Here is an 18,816-nt window from a genome sequence, read left to right as displayed (position 1 = left end):
AAACGTGTGAAAACGTATTAAACGTGTTAAAACTTTGAAAAACATGTTAAACGTGTCAAAAACGTGTTAAACATATCAAAATGTGTCAAAAACGAGGAAAACGTGTTAAACGTGCCAAAAACGTGAAAACATGTGAAAACATGTTAAACATATTACAAACGTGTTAAACATGTTAGAAACGTGTTACAAACGTGTTAAACGTGTTAATAATGTGAAAAACGTGAAAAACATGTTAAACATGTCAAAACGTGTTAAACGTGCCAAAAACGTGAAAAATGTGTCAAAATGTGTTAAATCTGTCGTAATCGTGAAAAATGTGTCAAACGTGTTAAAAACGTGTTAAAACTGTCAAAACATGAAAATAGTGTTCAACGTGTCAAATGTGTTAAACATGTTGGATGTGTGAAAATCGTATTAAATGTGTCGAAAACGTATTAAACGTGTCGAAAACGTGAAAAACGTGTCAAAAACATGTTAAAGTCTCAAAACGTGGAAAACGTGTTAAACGTGCCAAAATTGTGAAAACGTGTGAAACGTGTCAATAATGTGAACAACGTATTAAATGTGTCGAAAACGTATTAAACGTGTCGAAAACGTGAAAAAACGTGTCAAAAACATGTTAAACGTCTCAAAACGTGGAAAATGTGTTAAACGTGTCAAAACGTGTTAAACGTGTCAAAACGTGTTAAACGTGTCAAAACGTGTTAAACGTGCCAAAAATATGAAAAACGTGTGAAACGTGTCAATAATGTGAAAAATGTATTAAACGTGTCGAAACGTGTTAAACGTGTCAAAACGTGTCAAAAATGTGGAAAACGTGTTAAACGTGTCAAAACGTACCAAAAACGTGTGAAACGTGTCAAAAATGTGAAAAATATGTTAAACGTGTCAAAACGTGTTAAACGTGGTAAAACGTGTTAAACGTGTCAAATTGTGTGAAACGTGTCGAAAACGTGAAAAAATGTGTTAAAAACGTGTCAAACGTGTTAAAAATGTGTTAAACATGCCAAAAACATGAAAAACGTGTTCAACGTGTCAAAAATGTGTTAACCGTGCCAAAAACGTGTTAAACGTGTTAAATGTGTGAAAAACGTATTAAAAATGTCAAAAACGTGAAAAACGTGTTAAACGAATAAAAATGTGTTAAATGAGTCAAATACATGTTAAATAAAAAAATAAAAATAAAATAATTTGGGTTATCCAACCCATACTCAACTCAACCCATACCCAACCCATATTAGTAAATAATATGGGTTGAATTATGGGTTGGGTAAAATTAATTTGGGTTAAATATGGGTTGGGTAATACGGGTTGGGTTTACCCGTTTGCTCACCCCTACTTGTAATGAGTTTTGAAGAGAGAGAAAGCGGAAGGGAGGAAGGGGAGGAGAGGAAGAGAAAAACGCCCAGTTTTTGTAAAAGAAATTAATTTTTTTTTTTCATGTGCCACATGGAGAGTAATTATATCATATTATTATTCATTGTATTAGGGTTCAAATCATTACCTAAACATGTACCATTATGTTTAGTAAATTCAAAAAGACTAATTTTGAAAGTGATCATAAATATGCAGATAAAAGTGGTAATACCATTATGATTAGTGAGATCTTAACGAATTTAGGTGCACTTGGAAGTTCATTTGACTCCAGTACTGCTTATCAAAATTGGTTGATTCCTTTTCCTTCTTTCTTTCAAGGTTTACCGGTTTAACCTATTTTTGTGCTTTGTGAACGAACTATATGTAATTTACCATATATGTTTGATTTATTAAAGAAATACCTAATAAATACTAAGCTAATTTAATATAATATCTATCATAAACATGGACATTTAGATCACATAAAATTTACAATTAGCCATTTAGAAAAAGAGTGGAACAAACAAACACAAGAATGTTTCTAAACTAGATCAAACACCACAAACTGAAAAGCTAAAGAATCAGAGCATTTGGTCTCCATTTCACACCTTTGCATCAGGAAATAAGAAGATAAATAGATGGTTACAAACAGCCAGTTTATCTCCCGATTAGATTCATTATTTCTTTGTTTTCGTCAACAGACAGAAACATATTGTATGGTTAAATTGCACAGATTCTTACAGCAGCTTCAAAGTGGCAAACGAGTTGGCTAGCTTCATTGCTTCCTCCAAGTTAGATATTTCAGATCCCTACAACCATATTATCGAATTAGATTGGAAAATCAAGACACAGAAGAGTGAAGCATTTAGATGCCGAATCTATTATAACATTTAACATTAAGATATATGCTGGTTTCTTTGCCTAGAATATTCTTTTTGGGTGTTTGTCCCACATAAGAAGTGAGCAAGAAAAAATGTATTGACCTGGCCCTATAAATAAAGGGCTTGGGTGTTAGTTTTCTCTTAAACTATTTTGAGTATCTGTAATCCGTGTTAAGGATTATATTGGAATATTTTTCAGTGCCTCTGCCCGTGGATTAGTCAGCACTTTTGTTGGATACCACGTTAAATCGGGTGTCGCTTTCATTCTGTCTTTTACTATTATTATTATCATTGTTCTCGAATCCGTTATAACAAATTGGTATCAGAGCAGGGTTGTTTAGATTTGCTCATGCAAGAACGATGGTTGGAGATAAAAGTTTGAAAGCCGACAAGTTTACTAGAAGGAATAGTTTCAGTCTGTGGCAGATCAAGGTCCGGGCATTGTTGAAACAACACGGCCTATGGGCTCCCTTGATGAAGCCTGCACCTGTCCCACCACCTGCTGATATGGAGTCTTTGGAAGAAAAGGCACACTCAACATTGCTCTGGCAGACGATATCATTACTGAGGTGGTTGAGGAGGAAACCGCTGCGGGTTTGTGGTCTAAGCTGGAGACTTTATACATGAAGAAGAGCTTAACCAACAAGTTGTTTTTGAAGCAATGTCTGTTCAGTCTGCGTATGCAGGAAGGTACACCTCTTAGAGACCATCTAGATCAATTAAATGCAATATTATTAGATCTGCATAATATTGATATTAAGATAGATGATGAGGATGCTTTCTTAATTCTGTTAGTTTCTTTACCAATATCATATGAAAACTTTAGGGAGTTTTTCATTAGCGGTAAAGATTCATTGGCTCTAGAAGAAGTTAAATTTGCCCTTCACAGTATAGAATTGCGACATAGCTGCAGTGACACTGTTTCAGATAGTCAGGCTGTTGGGCTAGTTGCAAACAACCATCAGAGATATGGTAAACCGGGAAAAAAGAAATTCCCCAACAAACTAGTCAGTAGGGGTTTGAAACCAACAGATGTGTGCAATTAATGTAAGAAAAAGGGACATTGGAAAAATGAATGTCCAAAGAAGAGACAAAGTCAACATGAGAAGGCACCAGATACTGTTGCAGTTGCTGAAGATGGTACAAACTCCGAAGAGGATATTGCCTTAGTTGCTGATGGTCACACACATTACACTGGTGTGTGGGTTCTGGATTCTGGAGCATCTTACCATATTTGTCCTAGGAGGGAATGGTTTTCAACCTATGAGCAGGTGGATGGTGGAAATATTTGTATGGCCAATAGCTCTACCTGCAAGGTGGTTGGGATGGGCTCGATCAATATTAGGACTCATGATGGAAAATTCCGTACACTGAACAAAGTTAGACATGTTCCACACATGACGAAGAATCTGATATCTCTAAGTCTTTTGGACAAGAAGGGGTTTAGTTTCAAAGGTGAAAGTGGAGCTTTACATGTTTACAAGGGTTCAGGTGTGATTCTAAAAGGTGTGAAGCGGGGCACTTTGTATTTTCTACAAGGTACTACGATATCTGATTCTGCTGCTGTTGCTTCCTCCGAGATTGACCAAGGAGACATGACGAAGTTGTGGCACATGAGGCTTGGGCATATAAATGAGAGGGGGATGCAAATTCTGGCTAAAGATGATCTTCTGTGTGGGCATAAGATAAAGGATCTTGGGTTTTGTGAACATTGTATTTTTGGGAAACTACATCGCAGCAAGTTCCCCAAAGCGATTCACAGAACAAAATGCACACTTGATTACATCCACTCTGATTGTTGAAGGCCGTCACGTGTAGAGTCTTTGGGTGGTCACATGTATTTTCTGTCGTTGATTGATGATTATTCAAGGATGGCCTGGATATTCATAATGAAGCATAAGAGTGATGCTTTCAAGAACTTAAGCAGTGGAAGGCATTAGTGGAGAATCAAACTGGGAAGAAGGTCAAGAGGTTACGAACTGATAATGGTTTAGAATTCTGTTGGTCTGAGTTTAATGAGTTTTGCAAGACTGAGTGGATTGCCAGACATCATACGGTTAAGAATACACCTCAACAGAATGGTGTACCAGAACGTATGAATCAGACACTACTGGAGAGAGCTCGGTGTATGCTCTCAAATGTTGGGTTAACAAGAATGTTTTGGGCTGAAGTAGTTAACACAACATGCTATTTGATTAATCGTGGACCTCACACAGGTATAAATCTGAAAACTCCTTATGAACTGTGGTCTGAGAAGTTTGCTGATTACTCTATTTTGAGAACTTTTGGTTGCACGATCTACTATCATGTCAATGAGGGGAGGTTGGAGCCAAGAGCAAAGAAGGGAGTATTTGTAGGCTATGGGAATGGTGTGAAATGATATAGGATCTGGTCCCCTTCTAAGAGGAGGGTTATTCTGAGTAGGAATGTTGTCTTTGATGAAAATTTCATGCTTAACCCAACTGTGAAGTTCACCATTCCGGTAGATTGTGGTGTCGAGAAACAGGTGGAGCAGGAAAAGACTCAGGCTAGTTGTGAAGCAGAGGAGAGTTTTTCTCAACCACTTTCAGCGGCAGATTTTTCAGTTGCTCCATCATCATCTGTAGAACATCAAAATCTAGCTCTTAATTGCCCTAGAAGAGTTAATTTTGGTGTACCTCTTATAATGTATGGCTATGAGGACATGGTTGCTTATTCTTTACAGGTTGCAGAGGAAGTGGATCCTCATGAGCCATCCACCTACAAGGAAGCTGTTGCGGGTACTGAGTCTGTCCAATGGCTTGCTTCCATGGGAGATGAGATGACGTCACTTCAAAAGAATCAGACTTGGAAATTAGCTAGAAGACCACCAGGGAGAAATGTTGTCACTTGTAAATGGTTGTTCAAGAAGAAGAAAGGGTTGTCACCAGCTGAGGGGGTCAAGTATAAAGCTATGTTAGTTACTAGAGGGTTCAGTCAGAAAGAGGGAGTGGACTATAATGAGATATTCTCACCAGTATTCAGACATACTTCCATCAGGATGCTACTTGCTTTAGTTGCACATCATGACCTGGAACTCGAACAACTAGATGTGAAGACAACTTTCTTACATGGAGAGTTGGAAGAAGAGATATACATGACTCAGCCAGATGGCTTTCAGGAACCTGGAAAAGAGGAATATGTTTGCAAGTTGAAGAAGTCCTTATATGGACTGAAACAGTCTCTGAGGCAGTGGTATAAGCGGTTCGATAGCTACATGTTTAAGATTGGCTATTCAAGGAGTCCGTATGACAATTGTGCCTACTACAACAAGCTCAAAGATGGTTCCTTCACCTATTTGGTATTGTATGTAGATGATATGTTGCTAGCTGCTGAGAAGAAGTCTGGCATTCAAAAGTTGAAGGGACTACTTAGTATAAAATTCGAAATGAAGGACTTAGGTGCTATTAAGAAAAAATTCTGGGAATGGAGATCTACAGAGATAGAAGTCATAAGAAGTTATTCTTGTCATAGAAGGGATATATTCAGAAAGTTCTATCGAGGTTTGGAATGGCTACTGCTAAGCCCATTGATACTCCTAGTGCTTCAAATGCACATTTGTCTGTAGTATTTGCACTTAAATCATCTCAGGAGAAGGAATACATGTCACATGTTCCTTATGCTAGTGTAGTGGGAAGCTTGATGTATGCTATGGTCTGCACTAGACCGGATCTTGCACATGCTGTTAGTGTTGTCAGTAGGTTCATGGGAGGGTCATGGGAGACCCTGGTAAGGAACACTAGCAAGCAGTGAAGAGGATTTTCCACTATCTTAGGGTACATCTGATATTGGTCTCAGTTATGGTGGTGATAGTCAGTGTCTAGTATTAGTATCTGGTTACTCAGATTTTGACTATGCTGAAGATGTAGACAGTAGAAGATCGATGACCGGTTATGTATTCACGCTTGGTGGTTCTGTTGTGAGTTAGAAGCTACTCTGCAGCCGACAATAACTTTGTCTACTACAGAGGCAGAATATATGGATTTTGACAGAAGCTGCTAAAAAGGGAATCTGGTTGAAAGAATTGGTTAGTGACTTGGATCTACACCACGATCAGGCTTCAGTGTACTGCGACAGTTTGAGTGCAATATGCTTAACCAAAGATCAAGTTCACAATGAAAGAACAAAACACATTGATGTGAGGTACCATTTTCTGAGAAGTGAAAAGAGGATCAAGGTAAACAAAGTGGGGACTGCAGACAACCCAGCTGATATGTTTACCAAGCCGATTCCGTAGAGCAAGTTTCAACACTGTTTGAACTTGATCAATGTTAAAAGCTGTTGATTGTCCTTGGAGGGGCAATGTCTGAGACAGAGCAGGTCACATCTGGGCATTCAGTGTAATGCATCTGTTTTGTTCATCTGGGCATTCAGTGTAATGCATCTGTTTTGTTTATTTGGGCATTCAGTATAATGCATCTGGCACATCTGGTATTTAAAGTACATATGGTGCATCTGGCTATCTGGGAAAATATTCAAGTCAAGGTGGAGATTTGTTGGTTTCTTTGCCTAGAATATTCTTTTTGGTGTTTGTCCCACATAGGAAGTGAGTAAGAAAAAATGTCTTGACTTGACCCTATAAATAAAGAGCTTGGGTGTTAGTTTTCTCTTGAACTATTTTGAATATATGTAATCCGTGTTAACGATTATAGTGGAATATTTTTCAGTGCCTCTGCCCGTGGATTAGTCAGCACTTTTGCTGGATACCACGTTAAATCGGGTGTTGCTTTCATTCTGTCTTTTACTATTATTATTATTATTATTGTCTCGCATCCGTTATAACAATATAAGTGATAAACAAGGTTTAAGAAAATGTCCCATGAATAATATATAGCCATATATACCTGGCCTTGAGCAAGACCCCCTTTACCTCCACCGCCTTTCCCTTTGAGAGGCTTCAGTGCTTCCTCTAACCATTCGACCACCTTCAGATTTTTCCATATATCTACTTCTTCAGGTACTCCTGCACATACTAGTGCCTTGTTTGAACTTACCACTGTGCTGAAAACCATAACTGCAATATTCTGTCCATTTTTATGCAGAGTCAGGGAACACATATAGGAATAACAAAATAATAATAATTTAGAGACAGAGTTTAAAGGTGGCGATGAACCTTTTCCATGCATTTGAAAACAGCTTCACGCAAAGCAGTTGTGTCGTATCCAACATCAACGTACGATATGCAGAAAGATTTTCCTTCAGAAGCAGCAGCTTCTGCTGTCTCAGCAGCTGCTTTAATGGCCTTTTGTATGTTTTCTTCAGCAATCTTCTTCTTAGCTTTTATCACTTGACTCTGTTGAAAGAGTGAAAGCTAAGAATCAATAGATCCTTATATACTAATTGAGTTTTTGCATGAGCATTAAGAGAAATCAAAATGTGGGTTCTTTATGAAGTAATACAAGACCTGAAGCACAGAGAGTTTGGACTTGAGATCAGCTTTCCTGGCAGCGGGAATAGTTGCTGATTCCACTAGATGATTTAGAGAAGTTACATTCTGGAGAAGCATGAATCAGCACAAATCACACTATAATCTGGATCATGATCCAAAAAATAACCTAATTATGATTCATAAAAAAAGCGTGGGAAAAAAATTCACTTTCGAGTTTAACTTTTGGCAATTTTATAATGAGATCGTGATTGTGACAAAATACTCGTTTCTAAATAGGCTCAATAAAACAAAAGCAAACCTGCTCTAACAAGCTTCCTTCACTCTTTGATGCCTCAACTACTTCCCGCTCAAGTGAAACCGCCAAGTCAATGGCCTTGAAAGCTGGATATGTTGTAACAGCAGTTACTCTACGAATGCCTTTAGCAATGCCCTCCTCAGACAAAAGAGCGAAAGCTTTGGCCTCTCTAGTATTTGAAATATGGGTCCCTAGAAAACAAGAAAACAACATTAAGTATCTTATGAGAGGACATATACAAGGTTCCCATAGTTATAAGGAAAATACCTCCGCAAAGCTCTGCAGATATTGAAGTCCACTCATTACTTTCTGGATTAGCCAGTATATCTTCCACCTTTTTACCAATAGCTACGATCCTTACTGGATCAGGATAGATCTATGTTCAAAAAAATGACAGCTTGCAGTCAAATTAAAGCAAAATAATCTCCTCTAGAGTCTAGATGAATATGAAAAGACAACAAGGAAGTGTAGGAATTTATGCAGCTTACTTCTCCAAACACAGCTCGTAAACCATTTATACGCTTAGCATCAGCTAATGATGCCTCCTTGGAAGATACGTCCATTTCAGCCTTAATTTGTTCATTAACAATTGCCTCTATCTTCCTCAATTCATCTGGTTTAACAGGCTTGCCTGTCCAAATTAATTAGTTAAAAAAGATGCCAATAGGATCAGGTCACTTATGAAAGTGCCATCTTTTGTAGCTAAGAGTTATTTCAGTACATCTTTTCCGGGATCAACTATGATTCTAGGGGAAGGAAACAAACTTGAGTTTATCTCACCCATGATGTCTTAATTGTGGGACTGGGACCATACTCTTGGATGTTTTTTTTCCTTTTTTTGTTTTGTTTTTAGAGATGAATTTTTTAATGAAATTTTCATTTAAGAAAAAAGAGTTATTTCAGTACAAGGGCTTACCATGGGAAAAATCAAATCTTAATTTCTCAGGAAGAACAATTGAGCCTTTCTGGTCAACATGATTTCCAAGTACTTCCTGCATTCAGGTTGAGAGGTTCTTAGATCATCAAATCAACAGCAAAAGGAAAAACGAAGGGGAAATGAGAAAAGATGAAGAACCTATTACCCTGAGAGCAAAGTTCAACATATGCGTACATGTATGATTAGGAGCTATAAGTTTACGCCTGTCATAATCAACCTGCTCAATGCAGATAGAAAGAAACAATGTTTAAACTAGAGTGCAAGTCCAGGAAAAGGCTAGTGGTGAATGGAATTAAGATCTTACTTTACAAATAACTTTATCACCAACAGCCAGTTTGCCAGTTTCCCCAGTAAAGAAACCAATGTGAACAACAAAGCCTCCATAAATTTGTACATTAGAAATTTGAAATGAACCGAAAGGGCCTTCAAGCAATCCACTATCATATATCTGTCAGAGATAAAACGTATTAGTTGTTTCTTATTTCTTAATCATATCTATTGATATGATATGTTTCTCTTTTTCCTTCAGGTTTTGATTAAGGTTTGAAAACCTTAAATTCTGAATTCTGATTTGAAGCACTAGAAAAAACTATATATTTTAATACCTGACCGCCTTGTTCAGCATAGAAGCTTGTAGTCTCAAGTACAATGCCAACTTCAGAGTTGCAATTTGTGCTTTCCACGAATTCTCTTCCCGTATAAATAGCTTTCACCGTGCTGTGGTGATCCTGATTTAACAGAAAAGTTTGCATGAAATCAGCCAGCAATTGTAGTAAAATATCATCACATTCACACCAAAACATGCTATGATTTTGTATTTTAAAAAATGCACATATTCACACATATACATGTTTATATTGATTTGATTTACACGTAAAACATGTTTCATTTATTAATGCATAAAAAAATCAAAATTTGAGCTTCTAAGAGAGCATTGATAAGTCCTATTATGTATTAATAGAAGATTATGCTGTTTATATACTAGATCAGTACGTAACATAATCCTAATATAACCTCGTACCACACTTTGACTATCTCTCGTCAATAAAATAAACTATTTTTTCAATAAAATTGTTAACTTTTCCCACTTAATTTCTCTTTAAAAAGAAAAAGGGCTTTACAACTTATATACCTAAATTAAGAAAGGTAGTATTTGTACAAGTAAAAGAATTTATAGTCATATAACACTGCTTTAGTAGCATAGAGCTGAGACAGGGATCACCTGAAACCATGCAAACTTGAAGTTATCATTGGTTGGGGGAACCCCCTTTTTATGTAAAGAAGAGATACCATCCACATCTATTAGGAAAGTACCTCCAGCTTGCTGTTATCAAGAAACAAATAAATGGCTTGGCATAAGCTTCTTTCAAATTATTTTGGATATTCTGCGTAATTTAAGCACAGCTTCCAATGGAGTTACCCACAAAAGCAGAAAAGAAATCAGGACACCCTCACCTTGTTAAGGGCATTTCTTGACCTTTCTTTTGCTTCATTCATAGCAATGTCAAAGCCTTCAATATCAACTTCCAAGCCTCTTTCTTCCGCCATCAACTGGAAGGGATATGATTGAAGGTAAGAATAATCCAATGAAATTATGCAATAAAAGTAGAACAATACATTACTTTCTATACCTGAGTTAAATCTAGAGGAAACCCATATGTATCCCACAAGACAAAAGCAACCTGTAAAAACATTACTTACAAGTTTTACAAAAGTTGATCTTCCATCGAAATGGAGAAAATTACAATATTTATTTATTTCTGAAATATACATATAATTGTTATTTGAGAAATGTTCTTCATTAATAAACATACCACAATTAGACAAAAGCTTCACAATGCCACCAAAAGGAAACACTTTTATTACTATATCTAGAAGCGTCTTGGAAACTAAACTAAGTGAGAGACATACAACATTTTTTTGTGTTTCTGTATCTGAATACAAAAGCATAAATAAATCGTTTTTCCAAATGGGGCCATAATGTACTCACAAGCAACATTATGGGGCTGGGAGAAGAAGAGAGTTCAAAAACTTGCCTGTCCACTTAATTTTTTTCCTTGTAGTTCTTGTGCCACCCGCTTAAATTTCTCAATGCCCTGAAAATAAGAGACCAATATATTAGCACATTTTTTGCAAAGGCCAACATAGTATTGCACAACACATTTATGTGGAATTTCCAAAGAAGTAACAGACATTAGTCGAGGACTTCTTCAAACAACAGAATTTATGGCCACGAAATTCAGGATTTGTCTACCACTGAGCTATGAGTCTCTCCTAAGTATATGAGGTATCTACAGAACTGCATAATTGTCAAACGATCTAACTATTAAGAAATTATGGAAGACAGAGTGAATAATATGGTACTAAGCAACATGGACATGACATGAACTTTGACCAGACTGAAGACTTTTTGCAGTTCAGTGTTAAAATTAGATCTTGAGGACAGGAACAGCTAAAATAAACTCTATTGGAAAATAATGGACAGAAAATAATGTATTAATTTATGTAGCCTGGTTCAAACTTTACATGCTTGTCCAAGGTAGAGTTCTATGTCATGAATCTAGTTCTATGCAAAAACAATGTACCTGCAGGGAATAACTCAACCAAATTGATGATAAAACAACATAAAGCATATACATTTATATTCTTTATGAAAGGATGAAATCATTTCATTAAACCAAGTTAGTAAGTTGTACGAAGAAGAGTAAACTCCTACAAAATTATATTAGAACAAACCAGGAATCTACAATATTATTTTGTCCTAAAGTTGCTCATGGAATTTACAAGATTATTTTAGCCCCCAACCCTTAAAAGTAGGAAGCAATTCCTAATCCCAACAAATGCATTTGATCAGAACTAAGCTTCCTGTAAGAATGTCAATATTTCGTCCACAAACCTTATTTAAAAACACTATCCTTACAATAAAAGAACATGTTATCAAGGTTTTAGATGAAATTTGTAACTACAGAAGAGAGGTCACATGTCATGATATTCAAGCTTACGTTAAGCAATGTTTTCCCAAAACTAGCTTCCTCCTCTGCAATTGTCTCTGTGATGTGCACTTCATGTTGTTTGAGCTCTGGGAAAGTCTCACCCATTACTTGCACCACAACACTTACAAGCCTGTTTCCCACAAAATAGTGAATTTCTAATAACCAAAATATTCATAAAAAATAATGTATTTTAGATATAGACATATAATAGCACCTTATAGACAGAGTAATATGCATGCAGAGTATTAACCGAGCTGAGAAGTGCAGAGATACAAAAATATATTTATAGGTATTGCAGTCTTACCCATTGAAAAAACCCGGTTTTGCTTTCAAAACTTCAGTGCCATAGCGTACTGCTCGACGAAGAATACGTCTGAGCACATAATCACGTCCCTCATTACCTGCACATGTAAAGCACTGATGAATCGGAAAAAGGTGTTCCAAATAGTTATTCAGCCAAACGAGGAAATAATGGATGACAGTTATCCCAGACAGAACAATGAGTTGAAAAAAGATAAATTAAGTTAACAAGAAACACTACTTCCATTGAACAACCACAAAAACACTGCTTCCACAACACCACTATTAGAACTTAATTAGGGACTTTGATTCACATAATTACACATCTTAAAGAGGATCATGGAAACTGCTACATGTTCAGTGTTTAAGTGCACAGTGTAATCTAAATCACAAACTTGCCTACAGTATCAAACATATGTCACAAATGTTCAGCTGAATCACAACAATTTGTGACAGAAAAAAAAATCCTAACATTTGTTTAAACTATAGGGCTGTACAAAGTCAAAATTTGAAGCTTAGTTGAGGCCAAAGTCAAATTTCATATCCCATTTAACATTTTTCCTCAAAAAAATAACGAATTTATGATGACTATTAACGGCCATCTTAACAGTTCACAAACATTGGGCTAATTTGTTCCTTTTTTTTGTGTGCCAACTTTTAGATTATATTGTATCTTTAGTCAAAGCTCGGGAACTAATTTTTCTTTTTTCCTGAGATCAAATTGAAGAGCAGAAGATTCAAGGACCAAAAGAAAAAAAAAGAAAAAGAAAAAAGAATTCACCAACTATTCTCTTTCCTAGTTTGTACAGCTATTGAGAGAACAAAAATAGAAAACCAGGACTAAAGATTAAATAACTAGGTCATTATGGCATAAAAAAAATGTCAGTACTCCACCTGGGCAAGAACCATCTGCTATTGCAAAGGAAAGAGTCCTAATGTGGTCTGCAACAACTCTATAAGCCATATCAACTTTGTCTGTATCATCTGACCCAACTTTCCCATAGTATGGACGAGCACCAGATGCCTACCAGATTCACAACAGCTGATAAGCCAAATCGAACTAAAGAAGATAATGACTACAACAATATTTCTAAAATGAACAAATATTTGTAACAAATAGTTAGCTTTTCTACTCCAGCTATATATTCTACCAACTATATCACATTACCAGTATTTAAATTGTTAACGAGTAAATTATTCACGGTCTTATATTGGACATGAAATGGTGAGGATCAAACTGAGGGAGAATATCTTGGTTAATTCTCCATCCCAGAACAAATAACTCAAAATAATAACAGTAATGATAAACACCGCTGAAGACTGTAGATTCTGTTATTTTGATTCAAACCCATAACTAAGCCACAAGAATTGTTCTAGCATCATTACAAAAATAGCAAAAAAATGTATTGTTTTGCAGCATTCTGACAAAGTTATTGCCCGATTATATGTTTTACGGTCAAGTTGCAAAATTAAACACGCATAAATAGCAAGAAACAACTCATAAGTGCAATTACCAATAAATGAGCCTGACATCTAATCCAATCATTAAAATTTTCCTAGTATATATATATCATTTTCTTTTCCCATACCTCAACTAATCAAACTTTTCCCAGCATATATTACTATTAAAATCTTAAACAACATAAACTTCAGAATATTTACAATACTGGTAATGAATCGTGAAAACAAAATAATATGACTATAATGTCTACAACTTTACAATAATTTTACCTGTTGGATGGCATCAAAGATTGGTACAAACACGTCTGTGTCATAATTGCTCAGCTTGTTCTGGAGGATAGAAGTTAATCTTTCAAAGCCCATTCCAGTATCTACATGCTTTGCAGGGAGAGATTTAAGTGAACCATCTGCTTCCCGATTGAACTGCAATTAAACATATTAATGTATAACATATGCAAAAGTAACGATAAGGGAAACTCTGCACCAGAAATAAACGAAGAAAGTTACCAAAAGTGAGAATTAGTATTAAGATATAGTATATTATATCTAGAGTACATGTTTAATATTTTAGTAATGTTACTCTTACTGTATCAAGAATATGATATCTTAATACCATAAGATGAGCTAATACAGATCACTACAAAACAAGAATTCCTTCCACATGTCAGCAACAGAATTTTTAGCTGTGTAATCAATTTCTTCAAGATATATTAACAATCAGGCAAATTACAATAACAAGGATCAAGGAATATACACTTTTACACATACCTGAATAAAGACAATGTTCCATATCTCAATACATGTAGGATCATCATTATTAACCAGTGAAGCAGCATCACGATCCCCTAGTCTGTCAAAATGTATTTCCGTGCAGGGTCCGCAGGGTCCAGTATCACCCATCTCCCAAAAATTGTCCTGATCATGATATTGGGTCTTTAACATTAGAATTTCTGATACTCGAAGTTTTCCACAAATATGTAAATATTTTTGATGTATGCATGAAAAATATTGCTGGAAGTTTCCACATCTGTTTGTTTGGTCCAAGATTTAAAGGGAATCAAAGCTTGGTTTCTTCCAAAACAATTTATTATAGTACTTAGAAATATAATATTATACATTTCTTTTAGTACTAAATTATAGCCTCTTATGCATGATAAACATAGAAAACTTGTATAAGCTTCTCAGGCGTATACAGCAATTCGGCTCAAATTAGTATTAAGTAGAATCACATGATTCTGCTCTAGTTAGAATAACACAATTTTCAATAGAAATAAATGATCCCTTTTCTTTTTAGCACTTGAACGAATTAATTTTTAGGTTCTTTTACACTCATCAAAAGACACGAAAAAAAGAGAAATGCTTTCTACAATTACACATATCTTCAAGATCTCGTTCCATCAAACATTCGAAGGGAAAAAATTGATGATTGTTGAAACTTCCAAGCAAAGTTTGAAACATAAAGAAACAAAACCATTCATGTCATGTCAGTGTTCCATGATGCAGAAAAAAAAAGAAGGAAATTATATTTTACAACCAATACTTCACTATGGGTGTGCTGGAAAATGATGGAAGAGAATTTTTTGTTTTGACTGTAAAAATGATTGCATTTCTTGTTCATAAACTTTTTTTAATACATAGTTGAACCTTTTAAATAAATAAACAAAGATGGAAGAGAATTGTAATCAATCAATAACATACTTTGCAACCAAAGGGCAATACGCGCCCTGGCGGTAAGAAAGTAAGCCATATATCTCTAGCTTCATTATCAGGAGCAAGTCCAGCTTTCTCATCACCACCAAAGTAGGTAGCGTAAATCCTATCAGTATGTAGCATATAGACCTGCAAAAAGAGCAAAATAAAATGAGTTATAAGAAACGTATTACCGGTAAAGCCTATAAACATATTAATGTGACTTGAAACAATGGTCCAAAATGAACAATGTTGATTGTCATGCATGGAACTGAAAGTTCAAATGTATTTTTTTAAAATCATTGTAATGGTTAATCAATATAAACTAATATGATTTTCCCAAGGTTATATGTATTGAACAGTCAAATGTAAATTAAAAAATACAATGGCTCAACAAGAAAAGGTTGGGAACAATTGTAGGACAGGGGACGGGGTGGTGTTATCTACTCACTTGCCTTAGTGAGAAGTTCCATTGCCCATTCAATGGCCTCTTTCTTAAAATAATCACCAAATGACCAGTTACCAAGCATCTCGAAGAATGTGTGATGATAAGTATCTTTCCCTACATCATCCAGATCATTGTGTTTTCCACCAGCCCTAATGCACTTCTGGGTATTGCAAGCACGAGTAAGTTTGCCCATGGGATTGTTAGGATCAACAGTTCCCAAAAAGATAGGCTTGAACTGGTTCATACCTGTCATATAGCAGAGTCAGCCATTCTGCAATAATCTGCAGAAACAAACACATTGACACCTAGGATAACTTAATTTATCAGTTGCTAACATCATGCTCCCTATCAAATATTATAAACTAATAAATATATAACTAAGTAAGCCAAGAACATTAATACAGGATACTATGGAAATAATCAACATAAAGTAATATCAACCACCAATTATGTACTGGGCATCCATCAACAGTAAGTTCGAAGATTTTCCAGTCAGGGTGAAAATTGAGCAAATTGGAGCTTGGGCATTGACAAATTCTTTTCTTTCGCTAACATTTCAGAACTGAAATTTCAGCAGCAACTAATTGAAAATGATGATGAAGCAAAGTAAAGACTTAATTAGCCATTCAACAACAGGGGAATGTGAAAAGACTTCTTAGAGTAACTATATCCTATGAAGAAGCAGCCTCAAGAAAAACAGTCCCATTTGTTTTGATATCGAAAGAGTGTCATCATCCACAAGGTCAAATTAATTCGAGGCACCTTGACCAAAAAAAGGGGGGAAAATATTTCTAAGATGAACATTGATAAAATGGCGGGAAAGTTAGTTTTTTTTGTTCCCAATTCAATCCAGAACTTGTAGGTGACAAAAATGGTAACATAATCATGAAAATGATCAAATTAGGCACTGTGCATGAATGAAAACATCAAACATGGAAAAGAAAACAGTAATCGGTGGGCAACAATAAACCTTGAGAAACAGAGAAATAGAAACATGCAGAAACGTTTACCAGAGTTGGCAAAGAGGAGAGTCGGATCATTGAGCGGCACAACCGGACTAGAACGCCAAAACACATGCTCTTTTCCTTCAAAGAACTGAACAAAAGTGTCTCGGACCTTGTTGAGTGGCCACTGTACTTCCTCTTGCAGCTGCGACCCCATCTCAACCGACGAGTGGCAGAACCGTATGATGAATATATAGGATCAAGATCACTGATTTGATGATGTGTTGGCCCCAAAATGAAGGTCGCCGAGGACCGGGGATGAAAGAACGAACCAACCTTGGATACTACGCAACAGGGCCACAAAGTCTTGTCCAAATTGTAGAGTTTATATAAAGGAATACTCTCTCTCTCCTACTAGGATCCAATGGCATGTTTGGATTTCTCTGAAACAACAAAAATATATTGAAGCTTGACTAATTTTGAATCTTTTAATTCAATTCTTATCTCACCAAGAAATTTAAAAAATAAATGATTTAATTTACAAATTAAGGCTTTGGAATGATTGAAATATAGCACATCCTTTTTCGAATCTCACACTATATTCTTTATATTCTTTATAATAAAACTTTTACAAAACGAAGTTTTTCTCATAGTTTCAAACACAATTAACTTATTATTTACGAGATAATTATAAATAATTAAAATATTCATATCACAATTTTTATTTTTTGAAAAAGGTCTATATATATTAAAAATAATGAAAATTATTTGAGCATATGACAAAAGCATGAAATTCAGAGAAAAAAAAGTTACTCAATAGGTTATTGAACTCGTAAGTCCTCGAGAAGAACGATTAACTTTCCGACAAACTCTACCGACTTTCCGAAATGAATCTCAGAAAACATCATAATGAATGATACGCATCTGACGACTACATTAGTGAAAGTTCGACGATTTTTCTTAAATCAGATAGTCCACCAAAAAATAATTGGGATGATAACCCAATTATGTAGGCCTGTCATATTAGCCGCATCAATTAAAATTTTCCAACAACTATCCAAAGACTCGGACATCACCCAATAAATCTCAATGATACTCCACAAAAGACTCTAGATACTAGTCATCATCGACAATTTAAAAGTAAGTGAGTTACTTATTAAACCTCCTCGTAAGAATTCCACCGACAATGACTAACCATAATATAACTTTTTTTCATGCACATATCATCTGTAAGAATTCCACCGTGAATGACGCTCCATCCAAAGAACGAGATCTTGGATGAAATTTTTGACTCCCAACAAAAAATATATGAACTCATCTTAGCGAACAACTTGTGGAAATACCCCCACATGAAAACTATCTATATCTTGTCAACGCATAACGTCTTGTTCAGACATAGCCATTTGTTTGTGTTTTACCAAAATTAAATTCTATTATGAGACGAACTCTCCATAATGTTTAATATACTTTCTATATCTAATTCGGCCAGTGAAACCACTAGATCGAGAATCAAACATATCATTAACTTTGGCATTTTTACATATATCAATGGAAGTAAGCTCATGATACGTCATAGCTAGACTTTTGACATTACACCAACTATCGTCCCAAAAACTGATAGAAGAATCATCCCCTATAATGAATCTAGATTGCTCATAAAAACTTTTACATATATAATAAATTCCTCTCCAAATGCTACACCCACTGGATAATTAGATATATTTGTAAACCAACCAGACCAATCGTAACCATACTTAAATTTGATTATCGATGACCAAAGAATATTCGGTTTCGTTGCAAATCTATAACACCATTTTGATAGAAGAGCCTTATTAAAGGAAATAAGATCTCGAATATCCAAACCTTATTGATCTTTAAACATTTAGCCTTTTCTCAACTAACTAAATGACAAAACGATGAGTTAGAGGATCCTCATAGAAATTTATACATTATTCTCTTAATTTTCACCGCCACACTCTTAGGAAGAATGAATAAAGACATCATATATGTAAGCATGAATGACAACACACTCTTAATGAGAATTAACCGACCCCCTTTCGAGATTATTTTACTTTTCCTTCTAGAGAGTTTATATTCCATTTTAG

General features: G+C 35.4%; 1 protein-coding gene across 1 annotated transcript; it reads right to left on the bottom strand.

Moving 5' to 3' along the window:
* Nucleotides 1-1,928: 1,928 nt before the first annotated feature.
* LOC124921339 (alanine--tRNA ligase-like) lies at nucleotides 1,929-16,995 on the bottom strand. The gene is made up of 23 exons (XM_047461986.1): nucleotides 16,778-16,995; nucleotides 15,775-16,013; nucleotides 15,329-15,469; nucleotides 14,399-14,545; nucleotides 13,901-14,053; nucleotides 13,064-13,193; nucleotides 12,174-12,270; nucleotides 11,879-11,999; nucleotides 10,913-10,972; nucleotides 10,508-10,558; nucleotides 10,332-10,427; nucleotides 10,099-10,200; nucleotides 9,482-9,604; nucleotides 9,181-9,324; nucleotides 9,022-9,093; nucleotides 8,856-8,931; nucleotides 8,428-8,570; nucleotides 8,207-8,315; nucleotides 7,943-8,130; nucleotides 7,660-7,749; nucleotides 7,369-7,548; nucleotides 7,100-7,279; nucleotides 1,929-2,165 (listed from the first exon to the last, which is right to left on the bottom strand). The coding sequence occupies exons 1-23, from the start codon at nucleotides 16,926-16,928 to the stop codon at nucleotides 2,094-2,096; spliced, it is 2,865 nt and encodes a 954-aa protein (XP_047317942.1). The 5' UTR covers nucleotides 16,929-16,995; the 3' UTR covers nucleotides 1,929-2,093.
* Between the last annotated feature and the right edge of the window lie 1,821 nt (nucleotides 16,996-18,816).

This window comes from Impatiens glandulifera, chromosome 1, assembly GCF_907164915.1.
Source record: "Impatiens glandulifera chromosome 1, dImpGla2.1, whole genome shotgun sequence".
NCBI lineage: Eukaryota > Viridiplantae > Streptophyta > Magnoliopsida > Ericales > Balsaminaceae > Impatiens > Impatiens glandulifera.
Note: the sequence above shows the minus strand (reverse complement) of the source record. Positions and strands in the feature narration are given on the sequence as shown.

What these genes read in the sequence shown, in the direction of transcription:
- LOC124921339 (XM_047461986.1), bottom strand. Translation starts at nt 16,928, where the DNA reads ATGGGGTCGCAGCTGCAAGAGGAAGTACAGTGGCCACTCAACAAGGTC. An exon ending in CAAGAAATGCCCTTAACAAG is followed by an intron (nt 10,201 to 10,331) that starts GTGAGGGTGTCC and finishes TCTTGATAACAG; the next exon opens with CAAGCTGGAGGTACTTTCCT. An exon ending in AAGATTTGATTTTTCCCATG is followed by an intron (nt 8,571 to 8,855) that starts GTAAGCCCTTGT and finishes TAATTTGGACAG; the next exon opens with GCAAGCCTGTTAAACCAGAT.